At 44.9% G+C, this 27,024-nt stretch overlaps 11 protein-coding genes across 12 annotated transcripts; 7 read left to right on the forward strand and 4 right to left on the reverse strand.

Moving 5' to 3' along the window:
* Window positions 1–1,046: 1,046 nt before the first annotated feature.
* On the forward strand, window positions 1,047–5,286 carry LOC6735696. The gene is made up of 3 exons (XM_002082576.4): window positions 1,047–1,334; window positions 3,940–4,221; window positions 4,368–5,286. Exons 1-3 carry the CDS (start codon window positions 1,280–1,282, stop codon window positions 4,715–4,717), a joined length of 687 nt encoding a protein of 228 aa, XP_002082612.1. The 5' UTR covers window positions 1,047–1,279; the 3' UTR covers window positions 4,718–5,286.
* Window positions 5,287–5,486: 200 nt separating this feature from the next.
* Window positions 5,487–6,298, forward strand: LOC6735697 (ventrally expressed gene D protein). Its single transcript, XM_016168736.3, has 2 exons — window positions 5,487–5,626; window positions 5,686–6,298. The coding sequence occupies exon 2, from the start codon at window positions 5,686–5,688 to the stop codon at window positions 5,929–5,931; it is 246 nt and encodes an 81-aa protein (XP_016029073.1). The 5' UTR covers window positions 5,487–5,626; the 3' UTR covers window positions 5,932–6,298.
* A 237-nt stretch (window positions 6,299–6,535) lies between these two features.
* LOC6735698 (KH domain-containing, RNA-binding, signal transduction-associated protein 2) lies at window positions 6,536–8,428 on the reverse strand. Its single transcript, XM_016181372.3, has 6 exons — window positions 8,263–8,428; window positions 8,084–8,205; window positions 7,658–8,022; window positions 7,490–7,579; window positions 7,262–7,347; window positions 6,536–6,971 (listed from the first exon to the last, which is right to left on the reverse strand). Exons 1-6 carry the CDS (start codon window positions 8,426–8,428, stop codon window positions 6,838–6,840), a joined length of 963 nt encoding a protein of 320 aa, XP_016029074.1. The 3' UTR covers window positions 6,536–6,837.
* Window positions 8,429–8,729: 301 nt separating this feature from the next.
* On the forward strand, window positions 8,730–9,533 carry LOC6735699 (DNA polymerase epsilon subunit 4). Its single transcript, XM_002082579.4, has 2 exons — window positions 8,730–9,010; window positions 9,065–9,533. Exons 1-2 carry the CDS (start codon window positions 8,830–8,832, stop codon window positions 9,349–9,351), a joined length of 468 nt encoding a protein of 155 aa, XP_002082615.1. The 5' UTR covers window positions 8,730–8,829; the 3' UTR covers window positions 9,352–9,533.
* Window positions 9,379–12,572, reverse strand: LOC6735700 (KH domain-containing, RNA-binding, signal transduction-associated protein 2). Its single transcript, XM_002082580.4, has 5 exons — window positions 12,159–12,572; window positions 11,589–12,093; window positions 11,427–11,528; window positions 11,075–11,256; window positions 9,379–10,310 (listed from the first exon to the last, which is right to left on the reverse strand). Exons 1-5 carry the CDS (start codon window positions 12,412–12,414, stop codon window positions 10,165–10,167), a joined length of 1,191 nt encoding a protein of 396 aa, XP_002082616.1. The 5' UTR covers window positions 12,415–12,572; the 3' UTR covers window positions 9,379–10,164.
* A 215-nt stretch (window positions 12,573–12,787) lies between these two features.
* LOC6735701 (KH domain-containing, RNA-binding, signal transduction-associated protein 2) lies at window positions 12,788–16,008 on the forward strand. Of its 2 annotated transcripts, XR_001599726.3 has the most exons (5): window positions 12,788–13,374; window positions 13,436–14,039; window positions 14,104–14,204; window positions 14,260–14,644; window positions 14,701–16,008. XR_001599726.3 is itself a non-coding variant. In XM_002082581.4 (4 exons), exons 1-4 carry the CDS (start codon window positions 13,074–13,076, stop codon window positions 14,502–14,504), a joined length of 1,251 nt encoding a protein of 416 aa, XP_002082617.1. In that variant the 5' UTR covers window positions 12,788–13,073; the 3' UTR covers window positions 14,505–16,008. The 2 variants fall into 2 exon arrangements, 1 of the variants encoding a protein (XP_002082617.1); XM_002082581.4 differs by having other exon boundaries at window positions 14,260–16,008.
* A 59-nt stretch (window positions 16,009–16,067) lies between these two features.
* LOC6735702 (28S ribosomal protein S29, mitochondrial) lies at window positions 16,068–17,547 on the reverse strand. The gene has a single exon (XM_002082582.3). The coding sequence runs from the start codon at window positions 17,303–17,305 to the stop codon at window positions 16,127–16,129; it is 1,179 nt and encodes a 392-aa protein (XP_002082618.1). The 5' UTR covers window positions 17,306–17,547; the 3' UTR covers window positions 16,068–16,126.
* A 461-nt stretch (window positions 17,548–18,008) lies between these two features.
* On the forward strand, window positions 18,009–22,486 carry LOC6735703 (DNA repair protein RAD50). Its single transcript, XM_016168737.3, has 8 exons — window positions 18,009–18,746; window positions 18,799–19,012; window positions 19,069–20,247; window positions 20,304–20,727; window positions 20,789–20,958; window positions 21,014–21,274; window positions 21,335–21,437; window positions 21,495–22,486. Exons 1-8 carry the CDS (start codon window positions 18,107–18,109, stop codon window positions 22,458–22,460), a joined length of 3,957 nt encoding a protein of 1,318 aa, XP_016029075.1. The 5' UTR covers window positions 18,009–18,106; the 3' UTR covers window positions 22,461–22,486.
* Window positions 22,487–22,984, forward strand: LOC120284358. Its single transcript, XM_039291520.2, has 2 exons — window positions 22,487–22,746; window positions 22,805–22,984. The coding sequence occupies exons 1-2, from the start codon at window positions 22,579–22,581 to the stop codon at window positions 22,982–22,984; spliced, it is 348 nt and encodes a 115-aa protein (XP_039147454.1). The 5' UTR covers window positions 22,487–22,578.
* On the reverse strand, window positions 22,735–24,005 carry LOC6735704 (probable palmitoyltransferase ZDHHC24). Its single transcript, XM_002082584.4, has 2 exons — window positions 23,689–24,005; window positions 22,735–23,633 (listed from the first exon to the last, which is right to left on the reverse strand). The coding sequence occupies exons 1-2, from the start codon at window positions 23,996–23,998 to the stop codon at window positions 23,029–23,031; spliced, it is 915 nt and encodes a 304-aa protein (XP_002082620.2). The 5' UTR covers window positions 23,999–24,005; the 3' UTR covers window positions 22,735–23,028.
* A 45-nt stretch (window positions 24,006–24,050) lies between these two features.
* On the forward strand, window positions 24,051–26,797 carry LOC6735705 (pickpocket protein 28). The gene is made up of 7 exons (XM_016168738.3): window positions 24,051–24,625; window positions 24,684–24,884; window positions 24,949–25,230; window positions 25,284–25,399; window positions 25,453–25,541; window positions 25,589–26,174; window positions 26,269–26,797. Exons 1-7 carry the CDS (start codon window positions 24,474–24,476, stop codon window positions 26,550–26,552), a joined length of 1,710 nt encoding a protein of 569 aa, XP_016029076.1. The 5' UTR covers window positions 24,051–24,473; the 3' UTR covers window positions 26,553–26,797.
* The last annotated feature ends 227 nt before the right edge of the window (window positions 26,798–27,024 follow it).

A 27,024-nucleotide genomic window follows, 5' to 3' on the forward strand; every position in this document is an offset into this window, starting at 1 on the left:
GCCAAGCTTGTAAACATCCGCAAATTTAGAACGCTTCCAAGGGGATTCAGATCCAGATCCACAATCAGATTCGGATTCGGATTCTGTGGAGCAGAGTGATAGTGGAGCGGGATTGGATGGGCGTGGATATTAATCAAATATTTATATTTACATGCACACACCAGAGCCAACACACTGGAATGCATTCGTAGAATTTCCGAGAATTCGTTTCTTTTGAAAACAAATTAATCAAACAACAAGGGCGACAACAACAAAGTTAAAAGCCAGCAGAAGACTGGAAGAATAGAATGCTGACAGCAGGGAAATGTGAGAATTCTGGTGGAATAGCTCAGAAAATTGAAATGTTCCAAGAGGCGCGCAGAATCCCTGCGTTGGCAACTTAAGAGCAAGCGCTTACAGTTTTTCCGCTCTCTTATGCGACCGATGGTTGGCAACGCGGCCAGCTGCTGTGGGTGGGAGTGGGATGGGTAGAATGCACCAACTGCAAGGGAATGCTGGAAATTGGAAGTGGAATTGACCTAGGCTGTCTCTCTCTTCCTCTCTCTCTTGCCAAGTGGGAAATTGGTAGTTTGTTGTGCAGCGAATGCGACGCTTTTCCGCGTTTCCAATTGGGCACTCCTCCTGCGACTGTGCAACATGACTCATCTGCTCTCCTTCGCCGCCTTCGGTTGTTCAGTTATTCGTACTCGGATTCACATTCGGCTATTATGCTTTTGAAGCACAAAAATACACAGGAGAGCTTCGCTAACTTGGAAGACTCATGTTGAACAACTATTAAACTGTTTTTTGGTAAGCTATTTGAGAAACTTGTGTAAATATTTTATTAAAAATTGTCTGTTATAATTTATAAACTACGTCCATTATAAGACTTTTATTGCTTAAAACTTATATTTTGAATTATTTCGGCTAAAGAACCTGTAAAACTGTTTTTGAACTCAACTGGTTCTCAGCCACTAGTCTTGCCTTGAAGATTCGTGTTCATTTTTCGACACACCACTGTACCTGAATATCCCTCCATCGGCATTCGCAATCGCAGTCCATATTCCTTACTGGCAGTCCTCGGCGAACAACAGAAACGATAACGACAGCCCACGCAAAAGAGCTCAGAACCCACGAAAACCCTGGTGACAAAACAAAGTTCAGTGTCTCGGCCGCCGTTTATCCTCAAAGGTGGCAAAAAGCAAACTGGTTTGGAAACCACATACGAAAATTTGAAAAAGTGCAAAGGATTTCGAGGAGTGGATATTGGCATACCCTCAATCATAAACAAGCGACTGAAATGAGGCATCTCTGGCTGCTCCTTCTTATCGCCTGCGGATCTGTCCAGTTCCCAGGTAAAATCGGTGCATCGCTCTCATCTTTTGCCGCATACAGTGTTCCATTAGGAAAGACAAATTAATTTCGATTCAATTTGTAATCTTTATGGGCAGTGGATTTTTCGGCACCATTTACATATGCGGGTTCTTCCATGGAAGAAATGGAGGGCCCTCCATGGGCTTTACATCATTCAGCCACAAAGAAATACTTGTGAATTTCTTGTTTGTCTGCTGCTACTCGTAACCCACTCATCCGCGCTAATTTGCATAATCTAGAGATTATAATCCTGGATAGACATTTTCCCAGTGCTCGTGCATGGGTGGTTGTGGGCGCTTAAGTAATCGATGGATTACACTGCACTTACCCCGTTTTTCCACTGACCCAATAGGGCAAAACTTTAACAAAAGTGTGTGCGACTGTTAAATAAAACATATGCTATTGGCATCGTTCGCGTTATTCACAAGACTTATTGAATGGATTCATTGGCAGTAAAAGAACTGCAATGAATCACTGAGATCTTTGGGAATTAGTTATACGGAATAAGTATCCCCACAAAAGTCCCCCAAATGTTAAGTGATTCAAAGATATTACTCATAGCTACTCATTATGAATATATATTGACTTGATATAGGGATTGCCTCATCACACATATCAATATCAATCAAATGGTTAGATATTCACCGGAGGTTGCATTTTCGCCATCCAAATGGAGCTGGCTCCAAACTCCATAAAACACTTGTCTGCCAACCGAAACTATCAAAGTAGAAGTGCTTCATAGGGTCGACACTCTTTATGGCAAAGTTTTCCTTAAACGGTGGCTGGGAGTTATAGAAGGGGGCGGGATGGGGGGATAAAGTGGGAGTGCGGCAGAGGGGCAGAGGGAGGGAAAAGTTGCCTGAAAGAACGTGTGTCATTCATTGAATTGACGACAATTTGGGAACCACTTGTAAGCAGGGCATGTCTTCCCAACGCGCGATGAGTATACACAGAAAGAAAAACTACAACCCATCTTTAGGAAAAATGTTATTTTTTATATTTGCGATTTACCTCTTTTGTATGAGCTTTAATACCTAAATAAGTTGGATGGATTTCATCCTTCCGTTTTACTTTTACGCTAACTTTTCTGCGCGTGTATGAGCATTGTTCAGTGCTCCCGAATAGAGAAATTAGTGGAACAGTAAATGAAATGGGTGGCCGGGGTGCGGAGGTATGGGTTGGAATGAGCACATTGTTAAAAATATCAACATGATTAAAGTGGCTCTTGAATAATTAAGCAACTGGGAGTGGGTCCGGAGTGGATATCTGGTACATGGGGCTACGGATGATGATGAGCTGTCAAAGGGATGAGAATGTGGCGAGGTAATTGCCGTATCATGCGTGCGTTTCCACGGCTTTGTGTCCGGCTTATCGATATTAATTATACGGGGAGGACAACAGAAGCGTGGGATTGGATGGGCTTGCCACATGAGTTGACAGATTCCCATAAACGGATGACCAGTAACTTTCTACACTTGACCCTGAAAAAATGTACAAATATCTTGACCTCCTATGGAAGTGTTATCAAAAATCGTAAGAATGGTGGAAGTATTGCAAAACGTTCAAGACTTGGCAAATTCCCAAGTGAATTGAAATCATATGGGAACATTGAATTTAGGAACTTCAATTTTTTAATAGCATACTTTTGGGCACCGAAAATTCCCAAAGACACCCACCGAGCCGCTGGCAATAAATTCAACTTGATCCACTGGCTTTATTATTTGGGTAGATAGAATCATCCCCATTTTCCGCTGACCCAAATCGCATTTTCCGGGCAAACAAGAGCCGTCCCGTCTTGTGCGGACAACTGAGCCAAGGCTAAGAAAGGTGTCCCGACTTGTCTGCCAATGTCTTTCAATTTTTCCTAACGAGAGTGCAAACAAAACTAATAACTCTGGCACACACACTCCCTCCCGCAGAACTCATAAACCCACGAATATTATATGGCAAATTGGCAATTTTCGCAGCCATTAAGCAGTGCGCCGAATGTGCAAATGACGCAACCAGAGCGCTGTACCCACATCCTTGAGCCAAATCCAGATACAAACGGATAGCCGCTAACGTGTGGCTTGCATATGCCGAGTATTCCCGATTCGGATTCCATTCCGTGACCTGACCTCCAACTGGAGTTGTAACCATCATATCACTCCAGAATGGGCGTTGACACGCTCCCTGGGAAATTTCGTATGGAAAAGGGGCTTGGCCGCTCGGCATGTTCCGTATTCGTTAATGGTTTTATGCTGCCTTCCGCGTCTTTGGGGCTTAGGCTTGGAAACTATCGCCAGACACGGAAATCTGGGCTGGCAGCGTTTCGAGTGCTTTTCAATGAGTACACACTTCAAAAATTAATATTAATAAAAATAATATATATTCAGTTCATACCTGTAGAACTAATACTATATCAGCAAAAATAACTGCAGCAGACACAAAAATTACCCTTTTAGCCGGAAGCACTTGCATCGATGTATCGATTTTGATATTTATCCGAGAAATAGATACAACACAAACAGATACCAAGCTCATTTTTATCCGTGTAGCTTAATCTGCGTGTGTTCGAAAGCCCGGTCTAATTACCATTTGTTCCAGGTGTGCTGACCTTGCCGGAGGCACTCCCAGCCAAATCTTCATCGGCCGCTGGAGGCGGAAACGGAGGAGGAGCCGGGGGAGCAGTCACTGCCCCGTCGACAGGAGACACCAGCAAGGACTACGACTACGAGGAGGACCAGCAGCGGGCTCCGGGTAACCTGGCCAAGTCCACCGCTGATCCCAAAGTCCCAGAGCCATACTTTGAGCACAGCGATGTGGATATCTATGTGCCGCAGAACGCGACCAGCACCAAGTTGGAGTGCCCAGTTAAAAATTATAATGGTGAGTCGATAAATCATGCTTTTTGTTTTGGAAAAAGTTATGAGAAGAATTAAGCTATGATTACATGTCTGGCCACCCTTAACTATGATAACAAAACAAGTGCCAAAAAGTGCATGCCAAGTATTGATTTTCCACCTCTTTTCAAGCTGCACACCACGTGGTTCTCTGGTACAAGGAGAAGGTACAGGTATCCAGCGGAATGAATATATTCAACCACATCTACGCCCTGGACGATCAGTTCTCCCTGACCGTTCCCCTGGCATCCAATGCCACAGAGGAGCGCTACGAGTGCGAGGTACTGCCGAACAAAGTGCGACACAAGGCTACCATTCGCTTTGGCCCGGAGCCAAGTACCCCGGCTCCATCTCTGCTTCCGGCCCCGGCGGACACCTCCACATCCGGCAAGGATTCGGCGGCTCACGGACGGGACATTCGCCTCTGGCTGCTAGGCCTCTTTCTGGCCCCGCTCCAGTTGGCAGTGACCTTCCGGTTCTGAAGCAGTTCGAGTTCAAGACCGCTCCATAAATCTGCACCACCGGCATTACGTGATTACGTTTGGAGATGCGCACCGCAACAGATGAGCTTGACATTGGGATGTAGCCCTCGGATAACGTCGATGGCCTGGCAAATTGGCGATAGGTGTTGCTTTGTTACTGTATTATATGGGAAAGCGATTTTCCAGGGAAGCGAACTTCCCAGAGCTATAGGTTATTTAAATTTTACACTTCCAACTCAGCTTCCTCTACTTCCAATATCGATGTTTTAGACTCCTTTGAAGTAAAATTGTTTGTGAACCATTACTTGAACTTAGATACGCTACCTATAGGATCGAATTAGCCTAGTGTGATTGCTTTAGTATTGCGCTTAATCGAGAGATTAGTACATAATTGATTTTAACTTAGCGGAACAAAATGCGATACCAAGTGGCTTACCGAATCATTGTGAAGGAACTATATATATGTGAACAGATTATGAGTACATAAAAACAATGTATGCAATTTTGTCGGATGTAAAACTGAAATAAACTAGAGCTGCTATAGACCCAGCTGAATCCATTCAACGAAATCCACCCCTATATACACACGCACAAACATCCAGACCGGCAGGATTCGGGGGCATGCTTTTTGAGAGTGGCAGGGGAAAACACACGCGCGACCAGGACAACAAAGCGCTGAGGTCCTTGTAGGAGCTCACTGCAGCTGCAACGCGGCGCAGGAGTGGGAGGAGGAATTCCGCAACGTGCGCAGGGCCTGGCAACCATATGGTGGCTTGTAGGGGTGGTACTAATGGTGGTGGCACAAGCCTCAAGCGACTGCTTTGCCTTCCGGATCAGTTGTCAACTGCTTAGCGGCCAGGACACACATCTAGTCAGCGGAGTAAATCAGCGCCAGTGAAAAAAGCAAAGGTGAGTGCTCGCCTATCAGTTGTGTCAAGAATCAGGCCTGCAACATCCATATCATTCAGATGATACCGCACAGCGAGAATCCTTTTTCGATCGAGGATACTTACGTCGAGGAGCCGCAGTTCTCTGAGCAGTGCGGCCACAGTCGTTGTGGACAGCCCCAAACTGCGTATGAGGTCTATCAGAGAATCCTGCTAAGATTACAAACCCAGGAACATAAACGCTCCACAGAGGCTAATGAAAATGAGATGAGGAAGAAGTTCTGGATAGCCAGCTTCACTGGGAGGCCCTTGCAATATCAATGTTAGTTGAACAACGCTCCAAATCCTTTGTTAAAGATATTAAATAAAACCCCGTGAAAAGAAAATCATATCCGTAGTTGTTCCCTGATAGCAAATATAATCCAAAGATAAACAGACATTTGTTTTAAGCCTTTATTAATTCAGCCTTACTTTAGACATTAAAAGTTACACTTAAGCTACTTACCCATCAGATTTAAAAAATAAATACTTTTCTTGAAAAAACCTGAAATATTTTAGTTATGCAAACTCTTTATATGTTTATTCAATGTTCTTTTTTTGTTCATTTATAAATTTATAATTGTTTATTAACTTATTTTTAGACGCACTTAAATGTCTTGATGTAATCTTCATTTCGTTTTTTTTTTTTTTTTTTTGATTAAACAATGTGATAAGTTCGTACCGTTTTATTTTATTAGATATATAACTCTTGATTCTACTGCTAGTGAGACAATTGTTTAATTACGTAATGCATATTCATTATAAATGAGGGGGTCGAGTCATTTAAAAGAATCGGGCATAGTTAGATCTGATTGCTGAGAATTTATTAAATTCATTCAATCCTTTTATTACATTTTTTTAATTCATAAGAAATTACGAACTCAGGAAATCATAATTTAAACATAATAGGAATTATTTGACTTATTATCTGTTGAAATGGTCCAGAAAAGGCATGCCAACAGTTTAACATATTTATGGGAATAAAAATTTAAGGTTAATATTGTTTGTGGAAATTGATAGCGCAAGTGCGCGTTTTATAAATGTTAATGTTTATTCATTGATAGCATCATTTTGAATGCTGCTTTCTTCTTGATTAAAGTATTTTCAATGTGCTCCCAGCATGGATTTTATAACGTAAGCATTGTCCTTCGTTTTCATTTATAGCGGTGTGCGACGAAATCAACCGGAGCTCTATTATTTATATTTTTTAAGTATTGTATACGGATTGGGCTTATAGGACTTGATGGGCGGTTCGCGCATACGTTTCATGTCAGTCGGATATGGACGTTTATATGCCGCAGCGTTTGTCGGTATTATTGATGGACGTGCTATAAAATTGGTTGATTATTATTTGTAGTAATTTATGCGTGTATGTAATTACTATAAAGAAGTGAATCGTTGCATAATATTAATCATTCCAGTGTATTATATAGTTTGATCTGAGAGCTTGCTCAATCACTGTTATTGGTTTTGATAGTATGATCTAATCTATAACCCAAAGTTCCTGTCAAAGGTGCATCCCCAAAAACTGGGGGAGTGCATTTAGGGGAAAATCTATCTTATGTTTAAAGACCCCGGCACTACCCAAATAAAGAATGCATGCTTGGGATCAACTTACGTTTGCTGTACTCATAGCCCGTAGGAGGACGCTTGGGGGGCATACGATGTTCATACTCATAGGCCACCTCCTCCACATCGTCGACTCTATAAAGATCGAAATGTTAGTTGCTGGGATAACACATGTTGGCTAGGATTCAAGGCACTACTATCACGCGAGGACTCTCAGGTCCGTTACTCCTGGTGGGGTCATTAAATTATACAAAATTATACTTTACAAGTAACTTACTCGGGCGGATTTTCCGCAGCTCGCTTAATCAGGTTGATATACTTGGGAGCCCCGTTGCTGTTGCCTCCGAACTTCTTGTCGAAGACAGATCTGCAAAATAATACATTTTTATTCTTATGCCCAAAGGCAAATCGCATCGGTATGCATAGGGTAAAAGATCCCCCTTACCTGTAAGCCTCCAGATTGGGTCCGTGAATGTTTTTGGCCGACTCGGGATCCATTTCCATCAGCTCACGCAGCTGCTCGTGTGAAACCTCGTCGTTCTTGTCTGGAATAAGATACTTACGGATCTCGGCCAGGGCGTAGGCTATGCGGGCATAGCACTCCGCCGGAGTGGCCACCGTGCTGACCTCCAAGAAGAGATCCTTCTGAAGATGGGCATATCTCGGATCGCCTGTGCTGCGCAGCTGCTCCTCTTTGTTACGATCGCGGATCGAACTGCGACCCTTAATGGCAATCTTGCACTGTGTCTCCTCCTGAAGGCGACGCAGCGAGTTGCCCTTGGGCCCCAGGATCTTGCCAGTGAAGTTGAACTACACAAGGATACGGATTTATTTTGCGGACGGAGGGGACAGTTAATTGTATAAAACCCACCTTGGGATACTGCTTTACGGGCACGAATACCTTTTGGGTAATCTTCATCGGCTTCTGCTTGTACACGTCTGCGTAGAACTCCTTGCCGGGAATACGACCAGTGCAGTAGACGCGGTCCACAGCTGCAATGTGGGATTAGTACCATTAAAATACCCTGTAAAGAGCCGAATTGATTTTACCCTCGTCGATTAGCAGAGCGCAAAGTGGAAAGTCCGCGGACAATCGCTGGCGCTCCTCGTCCAAATCGGCGAGAAACTTTTGGGCCACCTCGTTCAGACGCGGCTGGTGGTCGTGGGTAGGAGGCTGCTTCTCAGCAAACTCGCTTGGGGTTTCCATTTTTATCATAACAATCTTTACCGAAAAATCACAATTAAAATGTACGTAGACTGAAAAACAGTATGTATATCAATGAACTAAAATGATGCCAGAGCTGTCAACCGTATGAAGTTTTGGGGCTGCCAACTTTCTCAGTCCAATACTGTAAGCAATCAATAATGTCGACTTCTTTAATTACGTACAAAACGTCGTGTTTGAAAAATAGAAGGAATATAATTACTATAGTTAATTTTAAAAAGTTAAATCAATTTATTAAGGAGCTTTGCCGAGAAGATAGCGGAGCTGCCACCATTTCGATTTCATACATGGTGCAATATCGATATTTTTGGCGGCTGCTTTGATACTCATCTCTAAAAATATGGTATTTGGATTGCATTAGTTTGGTTTGTTTTCAATTTTTATCGTGCGCAATGGCCAGCGAGGAACTATTTGAGGCTGAATTCTCGGAAGAACAGGACTTGGAGCGTCAGCAGCCCATGGAGACCGAGGCGGCGGAGCTAGCGGAAACAGAAGAGGCTTTGGATATCACCGAGGAATCGCCGGAAAATCCTGAGACAGAATCTGCATCAGAACCATTGGCAGAAAAACCAGGTAAGTTAGATGCACTCAGATAGGATTTCTCCTATATGGCTGCTTTCCTTCCAGTGACGAATGGCAACAAAGGCCCTGCTGATAATGAAGCCAAGATGACACAACTGCCGTTGGCCAGGATACGGAACATAATGAAACTGGATCCGGATCTGCATATGGCCAACAATGAGGCCGTTTTCATAGTGGCGAAGGCAGTGGAACTATTCATAGCCTCGTTGTCCCGGGAATCATATACCTACACGGCGCAGTCCAAAAAGAAAACCATACAAAAGAGGGACGTGGATATGGCCATTTCTGCTGTGGACAGTTTGCTATTCCTTGATGGAGCCATGAACTTTTGAACACCCCCACAAATGAAACTGGATTCGTCGATTATACTTTTATACTTTATTTAGGGATATTCAGCGGCAAACAAATTCAGTTCTAAACGTCCTTATGGTTTTATGTTAAAAATAATATTTAAGTTATAAAACAATTGTTGATTCGCAAAGAAAACAAACAAAAAAGAAATCATAATTATAAACGACAACGTTTAACGTTTCACAATACTCTTTGCTATTCGGAATTTGTAACGAAGCCGGCATTTGGTTAATTTATTTAACTGCTGAATAGTGTGGTTTGTTGTTTGTTATTCATACTCTGTCCGCAGGCGATACTTACTTTGTCGTTGGGCACATACATTTGTAGTTTATATTTTGCTTTTTATGTTGGTTTTATCTCCATTATCTTATGAAACAATATTTTCAAGCTTAGTCTAACATTATGCTTTGATAAATTAATTGTTTTGGGGGATTTTCGCTTGTGTTTAGATCTCTTTCGTATTGGCTTTAACTAGTATTAGGTTGATTGAAGTATGTCTTTTGTTTTTACAATCTTTTCGAGGATAAAATTTGTTGCATTAATGGTTTCTTGTTTTAATTTTAAACACAATTTGAATATCGGACAACAATTGCAATAAAAATTTACGTTTTTTATTTGATTTTCGTTTATATATTATATTTAATAGGTGTGCATAGTTGGATTGTTGACTTCAAACATTTTGATAATTCGTTGGAATATATTTTAATCTTTACGCTTAACTTTGTTTAGTTGTGGTTGTTGTTGTTGTAGTTGTTGTTGGGGTTGGTTTCTTGGGGTTTTGGAAAATCGATGGGTTAACGTATTTTCGGATATGGAGCCGAGCGATATCGCACGCTTTCACGAGATCGGGATCCAGTTTCGTAGTGAGCAGATGAATGTGATCCCGAGCCCGAGGTGGTTGGTCGATATGACGATGATGAACGACCGTTGCTTGGTTTTGCTATTTTGAAAAGAATTTTATTTGTTGTTTAGACTTTAAATTGTTTCTTGTTCTGTTCTCTGTGGTGCTGTTTTTGGTTTTTGGATTTTCTTTTGCTTAGCATATATACATTGTAAAAAAAGAAAAATGTATTGTTTAACCGGTTTTGAATGCACTACACCCTACGAAACGTTATTGTTTTGAGTAAAATGCATTTTGTTTCATCACGTTTCAAAAAAATTGTTCCACAAACCTTTCAGTTTGGATTTAATAGTTTAAGCATGTTCAAATATTTTTGGGTTTCTTGCCATGAAGTTTTATGGTTTTGTTTTCAAAGTGTGAATTTCAGGAATTTGATTGTTTGATCGATTGTTTTAATATTTTGGCTCTGGCTTCTTGTGAGTATGTTAGTAGTCGTCCAATTAATGAAGATGATTTACTGGTCGCTGTTCGGTTTAGTTGATTTGGCCTCTGTTCAGGCATAGTGCATTTAAAATCTTGTTAAAATGGGATGGGTTGCCGTTTTCATAATTTTGGTACGCGGCCTTGTTTCTTTTTCTTTTTAGGTTTCTGTTTTTTTCTGCGTTTTCAATTTATCGTCGCTTAGTTGGATAGATTTTGTTTTGTTTTCGTTTTTTTTTTTTTTTTTTTTTTTTGATTTGCGCGAGTTAAGTTTAAACGTTTACATTGCTATTTGTCGTATTCTTTTTCTTTTCTTCATTTTGTTTATTTTTACATGCCTGCTGAGGGGAAGAGATTATTGGTCTAGAACCTAGATATCTTACCTGGATAGGCCGCCGCGTAGGAAGAGGAGGACGAGTGGGGGTGATACTCACGCCGATAGTCGCGCTCGTAGGAGCTACTGTCATACTGGGCGTGGTGGGTCGAGTGCTTTGATGTTTGGGGCGGCGGTGTGGCATAGCGATCATATTCTCCATGGTGGTCATATAGCTCGTGGTCCCGTGATCTGTTGAAAAAGTAAAGGATTTAAGAAGGGTTTTCTAACAATGCTTGATACCCTAGATGCCCGCTCTTTAAAGCATAAGAAAGTCATTTGAATATATAAGCGAAGCATTCAGAAGCTTTTCATATACCGGCTTTCTAAAGGCATCACTAACGCGATTGAACTTATCTAACCTGTGCGTCTTTACAATCCCATAGTTGGGATCGTCCATCACATATCGAGCCTTCTCCAGAATCGAATAGACTTTGGGCTTTGAAGAAGCAGGAGGCGGGGTGCTGTGACGAGAGGAATTCCTCAGTAACTATTTAAAATGCAAAGAAAATTGACAAGCCTACCGGGAACTGTAGGCGCCATGGTCGCCATAGGATTTGGAATAGTGGTGAGACTTCTTGTACATGCGCTCCTTGCCATCCATCTCGCGTAGTTGCTCCAACCGAATGTCGTCGTTGGCGTCGGGTATCATAAACTTGCGGATCTCGCCTAGCGCATAGCTGATCCTGTGATAGGCCTCCGCTGGAGGGGCCACCGTGGATATCTCCACGTGCAAATCGCGGCTGAGATGGGCGTACTTTGGATTTCCGGAGCTGCGAAGCTCCTCCTCCTTACCGTGGTCGCGCATCGAGTTGCGCCCCATCACCACCATTTTGCACATAGTCTCTTCCTGCAGCTGCCGCAGTGTGTTGCCCTTGGGCCCCAGGATCTTGCCAACGAAATTAAACTTGGGGTACTCCTTGATGGGGAACAAGACTTTCTGGGCCACGCGGATGGGCTTTTCGCTGTACACGTTGGCATATATCTCGGGCTTTGGTATGCGGCCGCTGACCAAGATCTTCTCCACCTCTGCGTGGCCATGAAAAATTGCAATTAGATCCACTATAGCTTACATGTCGCAGCGCCGAACTCACCGTCGTCAAGCAAGCGCTTGGTGATGATGTGCTTCTTCTCGAGCGTCTTCTTTTCCAGCAGGCACTCCTGCAGGTACGCGTTGGTCTTCTCATTCAGCTGGGGCGTGTCCCGCAGGGCGGCGTGGCTGGTGGTGTGTCCGCCGCCATCCGCCTCAGGGGTCTCTGGAGCACCGGTAGCCGCTGGCTCCTCGTCGCGTCGTTTCCGCTTGTAGTCGGCGGCGTCCTCGTTGTAGTCTCTGTCGTAGTCGCGCGGCATTGCGTTTTGGGGGATTTCTGGTCTGGAGGATTGGTGAATTCTAAAACTCCCACTCTTGAATACAAAATTCTGCTATTGCAGAATTAGTTGGCTGAAAAAATATGTATGTGGTAGGACATCGATAGGTAGATCGGCATCACCGATTCGATAGCGTATCATCGGTTACTGCCGATAACACCCCGCCATCATGTGCAGCCGTAGCTTATATTTTATAAATTTCATTAAAACCATTCACATAAGGCATTTAAATTATATTTGTAATTTAAAAATCCTAAGTGCATATTAAAAATTATTGCCATGCACCTGACGCATCTCTGTTAATATCTAGCGTTAGGCAGTGTCTGCAAGCCGATAACAACTATGCGCCCTTAACAGCACCACCGATTGGCAGCCAACAGCACGCTGCAGAAGCACGAGAGACAGCGCGAGAGACCGGAGTTGCCGGACCGAGCCGCTGACATAGTAAATGTCCGAATAAAATACACACTTGGAAAAAGAGAGAAAAATTAGGGCCATTGGGAAGGCTGAAGTGTGCTAAGCTAGCAATCATACCGAATCGACAGCAAAAGCGATCGCCCGCAATCTGCGCACGGAAAATCCGAGACTCGGCAACTTAGCAGGACGATAGAGCGACAGCGATCCCGAAGGCAGGACGACAAATGGCGGAGAACGGACTGCGCGTGCCAGGGTCATCCGCGGTGGCCTCTGCGGTGGCTTCCACTGCGACGGGAGTCGGCGGTGGATCAGCAGCGGGAACTGCGGGGGCCGGGACAGGAGTGGTGCCCACCGGCGGCAGCGGCGGGACGAGCAACGGGGAGCATGAGAACGAACACAACGCCAATGCAGACGGCGAGAAGGCCCAGCCGGCGCCGGCGGTCCAGAAGTACATGCAGGAGCTCATGACGGAGCGATCGCGCATGGAAAACCACTTCCCCCTGGCGGTGAAGCTAATTGACGAAGGTAAATTGATTTGTCCGGGGCACTTCATGGTAATTACTTTGATTTCCCTCTGTTTTTGCAGCTCTGGAGCGTGTGCAGCTAAACGGACGCATTCCCACGAGAGACCAGTACGCCGATGTCTACCAGCAGCGCACCATCAAGCTGTCCCAAAAAGTGCACGTGCCCATCAAGGACAAGAAGTTCAACTATGTGGGCAAGCTACTGGGGCCCAAGGGCAACTCACTGCGTCGCCTGCAGGAGGAGACGCAGTGCAAGATCGTCATACTTGGTCGCTTCTCAATGAAGGATCGCGCCCGTGAGGAGGAGCTGCGCAACTCCGCGGACGCAAAGTACGCCCACCTGAATCTTCCGCTGCACGTCGAGGTGTCCACCATTGCTCCGCCCGCCGAGGCGTACGCTCGTGTGGCGTATGCCCTGGCTGAGATTCGGCGGTACCTCACGCCGGACAAGCACGATGACATCCGCCAAGAGCAGTACCGCGAACTCATGGAGGATCCGGAGGCGGCCAAGAAGCTGACGCTTCGCCAGCTGCAACAGCAGTCGAATGCGGCAGCTAGTGGTGCAGGAGGAGGAGGCGGTGGTGGAGGCGGAAACGGAAATGGCGGCGCAGCTGGATCCGGCAACAACAATGGCAATGGGAACCAGCGCTCCGGCGGCAACTACAGGTGGGTTGCAGATCAATGTCCTGTACGAGCCTCGAGTCTAGCTAAACTTCCATTTTTCTTACAGACAAAAGTTTCAGCAACAATCACACTATCGCCACAACGAGGAGACTGTCTATTTTCGCTCACACAACAATGCGTACCACCAGCCAAAACCCTATGTGCCAGGTAAGTCTGGGCTCTATTGGTCCATACACCATAGATTCTATGTTTGCTTTTGCAGCCGCCCAGAGGGGCAATGCCATGCACACAACCTTGCCACCGCAAGCAATTGTGCGAGCCTCACCGCCCGGAATGGTCGTCAGTGCGGCCAGCTTCAATGGCCGAAACGCCGGGCTGGGTAATGCTGGCGGTGGCGGAATCATGGCCAATAGCATCGTGGCCACCACTGGCGGTGGCATCGGTGGCGCTGTGCCACCCAACATGCGCTACCGTCCCGCTGCCCCCTATCAGTTTGTCAAGAAATAATACAGATGGGAGGATGCACCGCCCGCTGCCGTTCGCTGTTTGTTCAACTATTCCTCACCATCATTGATGCCTCATCCGGAAGTATTCACGCCCATCTGTCATACCCATCCAAACACCCACAGCCACACACAGCTCCAAAGGTAGATGTAGTAACTATGAGAACATTGGAAACTTGTCATGCATTGATTTCATCAAGATTTCGGCAGGGTGGAAACCAAAACGAAACGAATGAGTAAATCTATGTTTAAGAAAACTAGCCTAAGTAGACAAATGCTCCGAGGAACAGACGAACACCTCAGCCACCCAACCAAAACCAAAACTAACCGACCAGACAAACACCCACCACCCCACACGCACGCAACCTCTTCTCGAGGATTGGGTTCGAAGGATCACGAGGGTCTGCGATCTAAGACTTTGGAATCCGTGTGTTGGGCCCTGCGAGCATTTGGAAGAGAAGAATTGAAGGAGGAGAACGAGGAGGAGGTGGAGAACGCCTCGATGTTGGATCGGGCCGAATCGAATGGACGCATTCAAGGATGGTCCGAGTCGAGCCAAATGTCCTTGTTTTGTTTTGTCGCATATTATTAACATTTTAATTTTACCACTGACGCATGCGAAGATGTCATCAATTTGTAATTTATATAAATGAATATATATATCTCCTTATGCTTACTCTCATACGTATCCTTCTCGCAGTCGCTTAACTCTATTGCTTTTCCAACTCTGCGTTTAAGTTTATCCCATTTTTTGTTGTAATGCCTTTTGTATTATGTTTACGTTTAGAAGAGGAGGCTTTTTATTTTTATTTGTTACGTCGCCAGGACAGAGAAAGCAACTGCAAACGATCATGAATAATATATAACAAGTATATACAAGCGGTATGATTTATAACACATAGTGCATATGCAACACCACACGATCATACGCGCGTACGCATATTCAAAGCATCAGCATATTCACCTAAAGCCGTAAAGTTTAAACCAAATGAACATTAGAAACGCAAACGAGAATCTAAAACACACACAGATCGGAGCAGGAGACCGATTTCGCCTACGATAATGCAAATGCAGCGGACATAGCAAACCACATCCGATCAGAGAAAATATGCAAACACATACATACATAATTGTTATTGTTGTTAAAAGCAACTAAAATTGTAATAGAAATTATGCAAATATACATACGAATATGACGACAAATGTTAATTGCAGCCTAGTTATTATTTTGTTCATTCACACCGACATCGGAACGGAACCTAAGATATAGTCTTAAATAGAGAGAGCGCGCAGCCAGCAGATCCGCACGGACTAGGCCTAGATCTAGACCTTGTTGACGATGCTTCTGGTGCCACAAGACACACGAAACTTGAACACAGCCCGATTTGTATTGATTTTGAGCATTGAACACACTGCATGTAAACCCCATACACATATATGTAAACGTACGAAAGTACTGTGCATCATTATGTATTGCTGATTATCGTTAAATAAATTTCCAATTTGAATTTGCCGGGACTCATTATTACAAATCGAATTGTGAACGTAGAGCAAGCAATCGGCATCGTTCTGGTAAATAACAAATCATTTAACTTTATTGGCTAACAAATACAGGACATTCGCTCTCTACAAGGCCCTCACGAGCTGCATCAGCGAGTAGGGGTTCTTGTTGCTCATGAACTTGAGCTGCTCCTCGAATCCCTGCGGCGTCTTGTTGATCCAGTGGCGGTCGAGATAGTAGTTGATGTAGCTGTGGAATTCCTTGTCCGTGTAGTTCTCCACATGGATGGGCACAAAGGGATCTAGATGCTCGAAGCCCTCCTTGCCGAGCAGATAGCGAGGCATATAGGAGTCCATGTAGCCCTCGGTCATTGCGATCTTGTCCACGGACAGGACGCACACTCCGTTTGTCCAGTCGTAGTTGGTGATGTCGAGGAAGGGCTGCGTGAGCGTGACCCGATCCGGAGTCACGAGCTGCTTGTTGTCGGAGAAAATGCGAGTAACCGGATGGAAGAAGGCATTGAAGCCATCAATGGCCACCATTACTTTGCACTGGCCAGCGGTGGAGAGTTGTTTCAGTTCCGCAATTAGCGCCGCCGTGGTCTCCGAGGCGTACTTGATGCGTGCTATTCCATGCTCAACTAGCTCAATTAGCGAGGAACCCGCCGGCGTGCTCTCGCGCTTGCTCCACACGTACTCCTTGCTGGTTTTCAGCTGCAACCGCTGGAGCAGCGGACCATTCTGTGCCTTGAAGTGCACCAGCCAGGCAGCAGCGTCAAATGGCAGGTCAATCATGCCCTCCTGGCCGGCGGCATTGGACGCCTCCTTGGGCCGCTTCATCCAGTTGGGAGCCCAGGGCACGTGGACCAGCAGGAAGTCGTTGAGGGCACCGTAGTGCAACACATGAGCCATGGTCAGCGTCTTGCCTGTGCCGTTCTCTCCGTACAGCACATAACGAACTACCGGCTTGGTCAGGTCTCCGTCTTTGATGTACTGCAGCAGTTCCAGGGCCGGGTTCCGGACCATCAGGCAGGCTTCGGTGAACGTCTTGATCTGCTGCTCGTACTGTTTAGGCAGGCCGCCGCCGCTGAAGATTTGCTTTTTCTGCTCCGCGGGGATGGTGTAGAACTTGGCCACCTGCATCGCCGAATGCTCGCCGGGATTGGATACCGCCGTACGGAACTCACTGATCGTCGCTCCCTCCGCCGGCGAGGCTGCGGCGTTCGTGGACATTTGCTGGACATGGCGCTGCAGCTGGGCGGAGACACGCGTCAGGCTGCCAAAGCGATTCCGGATCATTTTCATTGAGAAATCGCTGAAAGCTTGTTAAATAAGACCTGGAACCTGCGACCTGATGGGTATCGGCACTTGGCGACTATCGATAACGAGCCGGCGATGGCAGCAAATCGCCCCTCATTCACAAATCGGCAGATATAACGAATTTATAAAGATTTTGTATTATAAACAAATTGTCAAGGTTTAATAATATAAGCCAATAATCAAGATTTAAAATAACAAATTAAAAAGATTTCATATTATAAACAAATTATTTTACATTAATATGGTGACATACTTAATCATTTCACATTGCAATGGCATAAGGCGGGAGAGACATAATAAGGCGGCGCATTTCCATTTTCTGTATACTTATAATAATTATAATCACATTAATAAATAATCATTCAAGAGCGCTTGTAAATGACATCACGCTACAAACACTGAAATGAAAATGACGTGAAATGTTTTTTAAATCAAAGCGGATATTCCTGACTCCATATTTTAAAGAATTTTACTTGATGCAGATATATTGTGCATCATTATTTATTTATTAATTAATATTAATATATCAATATATATATTATTAATATAGCAATCACAAAATTAAGCTTAGCTTCATTAAGTTGAGTGTCGTTCTATATACATATTTAATTTGTAGAGAATAATAACGGATTGTAGAATCATGAATCCCCCTACTATAAGCATAGTAGAAATAGCCGACTTAACAATCGATAGGTTTCGATAGATTGAATGAAGTTTTACTGTATCCCTGCAGCCCGGCAAATTGCGCCTTTGATGAAATTGTATTAAATAGGAAGGGACTGCGAGATGTCGTCAATTGAATCGCTGTCCATCCAGGGAATCCGAAGTTTCGGCACCTATGCCGACGATCTTCAGAGTATAAAGTTTTCCTCGCCGGTTACCCTGATTCTGGGCGAGAACGGATGCGGAAAGACGACCGTGGTAGAGTGTCTCAAGTACGCCTTGACCGGCGAGTGCCCGCCGGGTAGTGATCGGGGCAAGAGTTTCGTCCACGACCCCAAGATCTTTGGGCTGAACGAGGTGCTGGCGCAGATCAAGATGCAGGTGCGTGACAGGAGGGGTGCCCAAGTGTCCATCTGCCGAACAATGAAGGTGTCCAAGAAGCGCAACAAAATGTCCTTCGAAACAATGGACTCCACCATCAACTTCCTGACCGGCGCTGGACAGTCGAAGCGCGAAAAGCAGGACTCGCTAAGCGGCCGCTCCGTGGATATCGACGTTGCCATCTCGGACTTCATGGGTGTCTCCAAGGCTATTATCAACAATGTCCTGTTTTGCCATCAAGAAGACTCCAGTTGGCCGCTGGACGAATCAAAAAAGTTAAAGGAAAAGTTCGATGCCATATTTGGCATCACCGAGTACAATAAGGCGCTGGATAAAATCATAAAGCTTCGCAAGGAGGCCATGGAAGAGCTCAAAATAAAGGGTAAGCTATTCACTCAAGTATACATTATCAGATCAATATGGGTCTTCCACAGAGGGCAACATGAAGCATGTGGCCTATCTCAAGCAGGAAATGGAGGTTAAAACATTGAACCTGCAAAAGGCGCAGAGGAAATGCGACGCAATTAAGGCGCAGTGCAGTGAGTGCGAGGAGGAAATGAAGCCGATTGAGGCCAGGCTGGTGGAAATCCGAAATGTAGAGTTCGAAATTGGGAAGTATCAAGCGCAGAAAGTCGAAATGGACACAAAGTAAGTTTCATTACCTCATATCACCTACACAAATATAACATCTACCTGGTTAATAGGCACAAAAACTGCAAGGATCAGATATCCACTCTAACCCTGAAGATCAAGAATCCCTTTAGAGGTACTCTAGATGAATTGGATCAAGAGATCAGTAACTTTGATCAGCGCATGCAAGAGATGCGTCAGAAACGCACCGAAGTGGAGGAGAATTTGTCGCAGATTAAGAGGTCCAGTGTCGCTGAGCAAGAAAAGTTGGGCACACAGGAACGTAAGCATTGCCTGGCTAAACAACGGCATCAGAGCGAGCTGGCTTGTCGGGCACAGCTTCTGAAGCGGGTTAAGGAGTTCTGCCGGGAACTCCATATAACCATCGGTTGTGATCTTGTGGAGCAGCCCGAGAAGATGGGAGAAGTCCTTCAGGATATCGAGGCGATGATAATAACCAAGCACTGCGAAATCACAGAGATAGTCGAGCAAAACGAGAAGGCCGATCGGAGCCGGCAAGTCAAGATCGACGAGCTTCGCATTGACCTGACCAAGTCGGAGCAAAGCGTAACCGCGCAGGAGAAGCAACGGGAGTCCAGCAAGCGAGAGAGTGAAACTCTTGGAGTGGAGATAAAGAAAATCGAAACATCCATGCAAGACCTGAAGAAGCTTGAGAAAGAAATAAACGAGGTTAATGAGTTGTATGAGAGCGCTAACAAAAGCATTGACCAGCAGGCAATAAAAGATGCCATTGCCAGAAAGAAAGCCAGTATTGCCGAGAATCAGATTCAGTTTAAGAAGCTGGACGAACAGTTGACATTCCTAGGCTCCATGGCCAAGCTAGTTGCCGAGTGTTCCCTGAAGCAAAAGGAGCTCGATAAAAAGAACCAAGAGGTACATCGCGTACGCAGCCGACACTCGGATCATTTCGGGAAGCTCTTCAAGGAACCCATTACCTGCAATTATCGCCGATCGATGCAGGTAGTCTACGAAAAACTTCGTCGCGAGATCCAAGATCTTAACGAGAAGGCAAACACTCAGAAACTAAAAGAACAGTCATACGAAATCAAGCGTAAAAACCTCATTAGTGATATTTCGCGAATGGAAAAGGAGCTAAAAGACAGTGAGGAGTTAATATATCAAAAGTGCCGGTCAACTCCGTATGATGATCTGCTGGAGCGAAGTAAGACGACTATTTCCAAATTACAGTTCGACCATGGCGCACTTAAGTCGTCCGAGGCCCTTTATAAGAAGTAAGTTTGATGAGCAATGGCTTTAATCTGCTTAACTAACATACGTTTACCTCTAGGTATATCCAGAAAATGGATGAAGAGCCCAGTTGCCCATTATGCCACCACAACATGACTAGTGATGAGGCGTGCGACTTGACTAGCGAGCTAACGGATGAGATCCAAAAGTTGCCCGATAATATCACTAGAGCTGAGAAAGCCCTAAAGGCGGAGCAGATAAAATATGAGAACTTATTGCAAATTAAACCCACCATTCTTAAGGTCAAGGAGCTTAAGGATTCCTTGCCCCAAAAGAAAGAGGAACTTAAAAAGGTGGAGGAGCTGCTAGGAGACAGCGTCAGCGAATATGAAACATTAATTGCTCTTATTGGGGAGCCAACGCATAATATGGAGTTGGCGAATTCAATGATGGGTGATATGTCCCTATTAGATGAGGCTTTAAAAGATTCGGTGCGCCTCACAAAAGATCTGGATCTGCAAAAGGTATGGAGTATCCATCTTATCTGATTTATTTAATCATAATAACATCATAATTAATTTTCAGGGACAGTTACCCGCTTCCTATGATTCGAGTGTGTCTATGGATGACCTGCAGACTGAGAAGAGTAAGGTTTCAAGAGAGTTGGAGACAGAACGTAAGGAGTTAGAATCTGCTCAGAATGCAGTCCAGCAGCAAATGGATGCCCTTAATCGTTTGCGCGAAAAGAAGAATAGGTATTGCAAATATCCTTATTATTCCCTAAAATTTACTCATATTGTTTATTTTCAGTTTAAAAGACAGGCAAATACATCTTCGAGAGGGTCTTCAAAGCTTGCCACAGTTGAAGGAACGTTTGGAGAAGCTAAATAGTTTCCTAACAACAGTAGCCTCTGAAATCAGCGAACTGAAGGCCAAAATTCAGCCTCTTAAGCTGAATTTACGAGCAGCAATAGAAGAAAAAGAGCGTTTGAAGAAAAGCGAAAGTGAAAAGTTAGCACAGCTAAATTCCAAGTACAATTCTTACAAAAGCACAGATCAGGACATACAAAGGTAGGTAAAAGTACATCAACCAAATCTTTAAACACTACTCCATCTTAACATATTGTTTAGATTGAACAAAGAAGCTGAGGACTACGCCAAATTGGATCTTCGAAATGAAATCAAAAAACTTGATGAAATCATAAAGGCCTCCAAAGATCAGTTAAGGAAATTGGCAAGTATTTAAATTTATACCATAAATATAAAAGCTATAGCAATTCTCTTCACTTAGGAAGTCGAAATCTCTTCGAAAACTGATGAGCTGGAAACAATTAAAACAGAGTGCTCCAATCAGCAGACCGTCGAACGGGATTTGAAGGATAACCGCGAGCTGAAACAGCTCGAAGATAAAGAAGCCAAGCTAAAAGAAAGTTGCCAGATGCTGGACAAGCAGCTGGGTAACCTTGACTTTCATAGTGTCAGCAAGGAGAAAGTGAATCTAACTAAGCAAAGGGATAAGGCCACAGTGCGTAAGGGCGAACTGCTGGGCCAGCTGGGCGAGATTAACAGCCAGGTGAACAAGTTGCAGCGCGAAATCGACGAGCCCATATTTAAGGAGTCTTTGAAAAACTTCCGGAGGGCTAATTACGAGATAGAGGTGACACGCCTCTGCATTGAGGACTTGGGCCAATATCGTTTGGCGTTGGAGTGGGCACTCATCCAGTTCCATTCTGAAAAAATGGAGATGATTAACCGTCTGATCCGCGAGTACTGGCGTAAGATATATCGCGGAAATGACATTGACTATATTCAGGTGAAGACTGATGAGGTAAGCTCGGATGCTTCGGCGGATCGGCGAAAGACATACAACTACAGAGTGGTCCAGTCGAAGAACTACTCAGAGATCGAGATGCGGGGACGCTGTAGTGCTGGCCAGCGCGTCCTGGCCTCCCTCATTATCCGATTGGCACTGGCCGAGACCTTCAGCAGTAATTGTGGTGTCCTAGCTTTGGATGAGCCCACCACGAACTTGGATCGCGCCAATATAAACTCGCTATGTGAAGCCCTCAATTGCATCGTGGAGGAGCGCCAAAGCCAGTCCAACTTTATGCTCATCATCATCACTCACGACGAGAATTTCGTTTCGTCGCTGGGCAAGATAACCTCCTACCATCGGGTCTTCCGCAACGAGGAGTGCAAGTCGGTTATACGGAGAGTGGAGGCCGGTCCATCAAAGAAAGCTTTGATAGATCAATAAACAATATTATTTTTGTTATCAATCTATGTTTGCTTGTCTAGTCATCAAATCAATTATAGACGGGGGCAATTGGCCGCACAGGTGTGGTATCAAAGAATGATGGGTTTAGTTTTTAGAAATGGCCAATGCGTGTGGTCTGTTGCTGCTGGCAGTCCTTGCTTATGCAGAAGTTGCATGCCACTCCGTACAATTTGGCATACTGCACTTTCTAGCTGTTCCTATATATGAAGCTGAAATATTCACCACTGAATTTGTGGATTTCGTAGACGTGAAGTACAAACAAAAGGTATTTTAAATATATTACTTTAAATAAAGTGGAAGATCTCTTAGGAATTTTTGTACAGGGTAGCATGTGCTTTCATATTAACATGATATTGGTCGTCGATGAAAGTGAAATGGAATGGAAAGGCCAGGCGTCCGTTCTGTCCGGCGGAATTGGTTACAACTTCACTATCCTAAGACTAACAGTTAACCCGCCAGAGGTTGCCAAAGTCACAGTAGTCATTTACGGGATCCCCAGGTAGGAGCTGCATTGCAGATATATATCCTAGATCCATCCTAATCAGTCTTAGTCTTGTTTGTTCGTAGGGACATTCCAGTGGTACCCGTCATCCGGCAGATCGCTGCGAATCAGTGGGGACATCCACGCTAAGTGCATGCGGTTTCCAAAAACGCTCCTTAGATTTTGATACACTCCTCTGTCGTACTTTTCTTTGCTCTCCTTAGTGCGATCGGCGGATACACCGCCCCTTAAAACAATGGGCACATGGTAGGCTAGGAGGAGGACTCCATAAGCCAGAGCTAAAATATTTAAGCTGTAGAAGACCAGGTACATGTTGCTCCAAAAAGTGCCCGTTACCATGTGTAACATGGGGCAGACGAGTTTAAGCACCGTCAGCCAGTTGCTGTAGATGTGGCCGTGGATGACCCACATGTATATGGAGTTGTACACCAGTGCGTAAACTGATCCCACAAAGAGATAGAATATGAAGCCCATGAAGAAGCGGTGGTTTCTGAGTCCAATGCAGCAGCCGGTGTAGATGCAGTGGTGATCCCGCTTCAGAATGCACACCTTGCAGGTCTTGCAGTGCCAAGATCTGGGTGGTGCTAGCTTCTGGCACTCGCCGCACTCCCGCCAGTTCAACTGATCCGATGGGGGGTCCACCTTTTTCACTGGAAATGGGATATGAATTTTATCGGACTTATGATAAGACCTGCTGCGACCTACCATTCACACTTGTGTCAATCATCATGCAGGCAATCATGTTTCCCTTGATATTAAACACCAGGAACATGGCCATAAGAAAGGTGAAGGTGTGGAAGAAGCCACCCGGTTCATGGAAGGCGGGCAGCACCACCACAATCTCGAACATAAACACCACCGGGAGAAAGACCCCAATGATGAGGAAGCACAAGATGTCCACCAGCCGGCTGGGCATTGGGTTGCTCCGGATTCTCATGATCTGTGCGACTAAGGTAAACAAATAGGCACCGATCTCCGATATGCCAGAAAGAGAACTAACCGGTTGCTGTGACATCACGTGCGGTTGAGCTTTATTTTATCAAGCTTTCGAGGCCAAAGCTAATGGGTCGCCGGTAAAAAGCTCGCTTTCTATGTTTTCGCGGCGAAAAGTTTGCGTTCAGTGCGATTGAATGTGATTCATTGAACCCGAGTTCAATATAATTTGATAAACTCCAAAGCTAACCGAATTAAAGTTTGATATCAAGCGCGGGGTGGCGCAAAACTGCGGCAATGCACTTATACATGTTATCAAGGCGGGCCACACGTCGTATGCTTGATGGCGTGTGCCATGAATACATATACATTTAAACGCCAACGGCAAGCCAGCATTGAGAATTTAATTAACTTGAAAGGATTCACTCCTTCGAATGCCGCCGTAATCGGGGTAAAACCTTAATTACATGGCTCTTTAATAAGTGTGCCGACACCTGATTGCTTGCGATATCAAGTATTTATGCAGGTGTCAAGGGTCATTAAGTAAACAGTTCGCCATGGAACCGTCGCCGTCAGCCGGGCCTGAAAGGCAGGGATCCTCGTTGTTCCTGCTGAAGAGCTTCGCCAGGAGTCTGCGGCAGTTCCTCAACCAGACTAGTCTGCATGGACTCAAGTTTGTGGGCGATTCCGGCCTCAGCAGTTGGGAGAGGTGGGATAGGAGCACTTCCAAGTGCGGTTTTTGTGCTACAGTTGCTAACCCGTTTCAGATCGTTTTTCCTTGGCTCCTTTGTCACCGCCCTCATCATCACAGTGCACCTCATATCGAACATCTATGTGAAGTGGGATAGCACGCCGGTTATAATCGGCATCAGCCCACAGGCCACCTCCATTTTGAAGGTACCTTTTCCGGCAATAACCATATGCAATATGAACCAGGTGCAGAGGAGTCTGGTGGCCAATTACAGAGAGTAAGTTCGGCTTTCCTGAAGGGCAAGCGTCCATCCATCATTTTGAAATGAAATTATGTTCCAGGGGCTCCAATGAGAGTGCCCTTCTGAAGCTATTATGTGAATCTGATAGCTGGGAATCCAGTGAGACTGATGAGGAGTTCTCCGCTTCGAATTTGGCCACGAACAACCTGAAGATATCCGAATTTGTTTCAAACCACTCGCAGTCCTGCGAGAGAATGTTGCTCTTCTGCAGATTCAGTGCCGTGGAGCGGAACTGCTCGCAACTGTTTCAGCAGATACTGACGGATGAGGGCCTGTGTTGCGTCTTCAATTTTCAGCCACCGGAGTATCTCTACAAGCCATTGTAACTAGATGGGTTCATTATAGTATAATAGTTAATATATATTGTTTTGACAGTGCAAATAACAACCGGAATTTGACGAATACAGATGGGTTTGAAAGTGTTATGTGGGATCCGGAGTCAGGATATCCGGAAAAGTTGCCCCCCAAATTCTATCCAGCCGCCGCTAGTGGTAAAATATCAGATAAACGTTAATAAATAGAGTATTTAAAATATGTACTATAGGCACTGGAATCACCTTGGGATTTACTGCCGTGCTTGATGCTGAGATGGGCGAATACTACTGCTCTTCGACCAATGGACCTGGTTTTAAAGTAAGTCTTTAACATACCTACTGCCCTTTAAGACCCGCTATTTTCAGGTTTACTTTCACAATCCCGTCGAAGTTCCCAAGGTGAAGGAGGCGGGCCTCATCTCAGCCATTGGCTACGAGACCAACTACCGGATTGAGATGATTCTCGCCGAGGCGGTTCCGGCCATTCGATCGATATCCCGCGATGGCCGGCAGTGCCTGTTCAAGAACGAGAAGGAGCTGATCTTCTATCGGATCTACACGCGGGCCAACTGCGAGAACGAGTGCCTGGCCGCCTTCCTCTACGACACCTGCTCCTGCATTCCGTTCGACCATCCGCTCATCTACAGCAACGCCAGCATCTGCTCCATGGGGGACACGTCCTGTGTGCGACGGGCCCAGCGGGCGTCCAATCGACCTGGTTGGGCCAAGTGCCGCCAGCAGTGTCTGCCCAGCTGCTTCGATCTCAACTACTTGGCCAGTGGCTTCTCCTTTCCTCTGGCCTCCAACAACTTCCAGGTGGCCAACGCGCTGGTGGAGAGCTTCAACAAGTCGTATCTCAGCGAGAATATTGCCGTGATAAACGTTTATTTCCGGGAGTCGGTCTACTATGGAAACACCAAGAATGCCTACGTGGGATTGACAGAGTTCTTGTGTGAGTAAATACTATTTTCAAGTTACAGGAACCGAACTCAATGGGCTCAAATGATTCAATCAAATAGATTTAGTGACTAGTTCTTTAATTTCAGCAAATGTAGGTGGTGTAATGGGTCTGTTCATGGGTTTCAGTGTAATCTCCCTGGCCGAGATCCTATACTTCTTGATCCTAAAACCCCTTGCGGAGCTTTTTGTTTGGAAGAGGACATCTCATGTGGACTCAGAAAAGAGCCTCAAACACAATGCCTTCGGTATCGAACAAGGCCAATCTTCAGAAAACCCCAGTTTTTGGCACTCAAAAGAGCTGTATCCCAAAGGTGTTTCCCTAAGAGCATACGAAAATGCGAAAAGTACGAAAGGATTAAATTACCAATAAGGCCCACAGACGAGAAATTATGTATATGTAATCCGGAGTAGGAAAACAATTGTAATCTGTCAATGCCAGTAATGAAATAAAAGAGAAAAACATTATGACTGGAAGCTAGTTTATGGTTTTCAATTTCATTTTATCAGCAACAAAGGCCGGAATAATTGATTTAAATGGGAACTAAAAGCGATTTATATTTAAGTACTGCATTTGGAACAAAACATTCTCACTCATTTGTGAGCAGATTAATTTAAAGTGAGAAATAAACAATTAATATCCTGCAGCATGTTCAATAATTACCTTTAATTGAACTAAACTTAACTTTCTTGAAAGTAAGTTACAGCGCGGTGTTAAAGACTCGATTCAATTCCGAGAGAGAGAGGTGAACTTTTTGACTCGGTTAAACGGTCTTAAAGTGGAAAGTTTGATATGCACATGAGCACATGCGAACTCCTTCACTGCCCCATCAACTTTTCCCCAA

Source organism: Drosophila simulans, chromosome 2R, assembly GCF_016746395.2.
Source record: "Drosophila simulans strain w501 chromosome 2R, Prin_Dsim_3.1, whole genome shotgun sequence".
NCBI lineage: Eukaryota > Metazoa > Arthropoda > Insecta > Diptera > Drosophilidae > Drosophila > Drosophila simulans.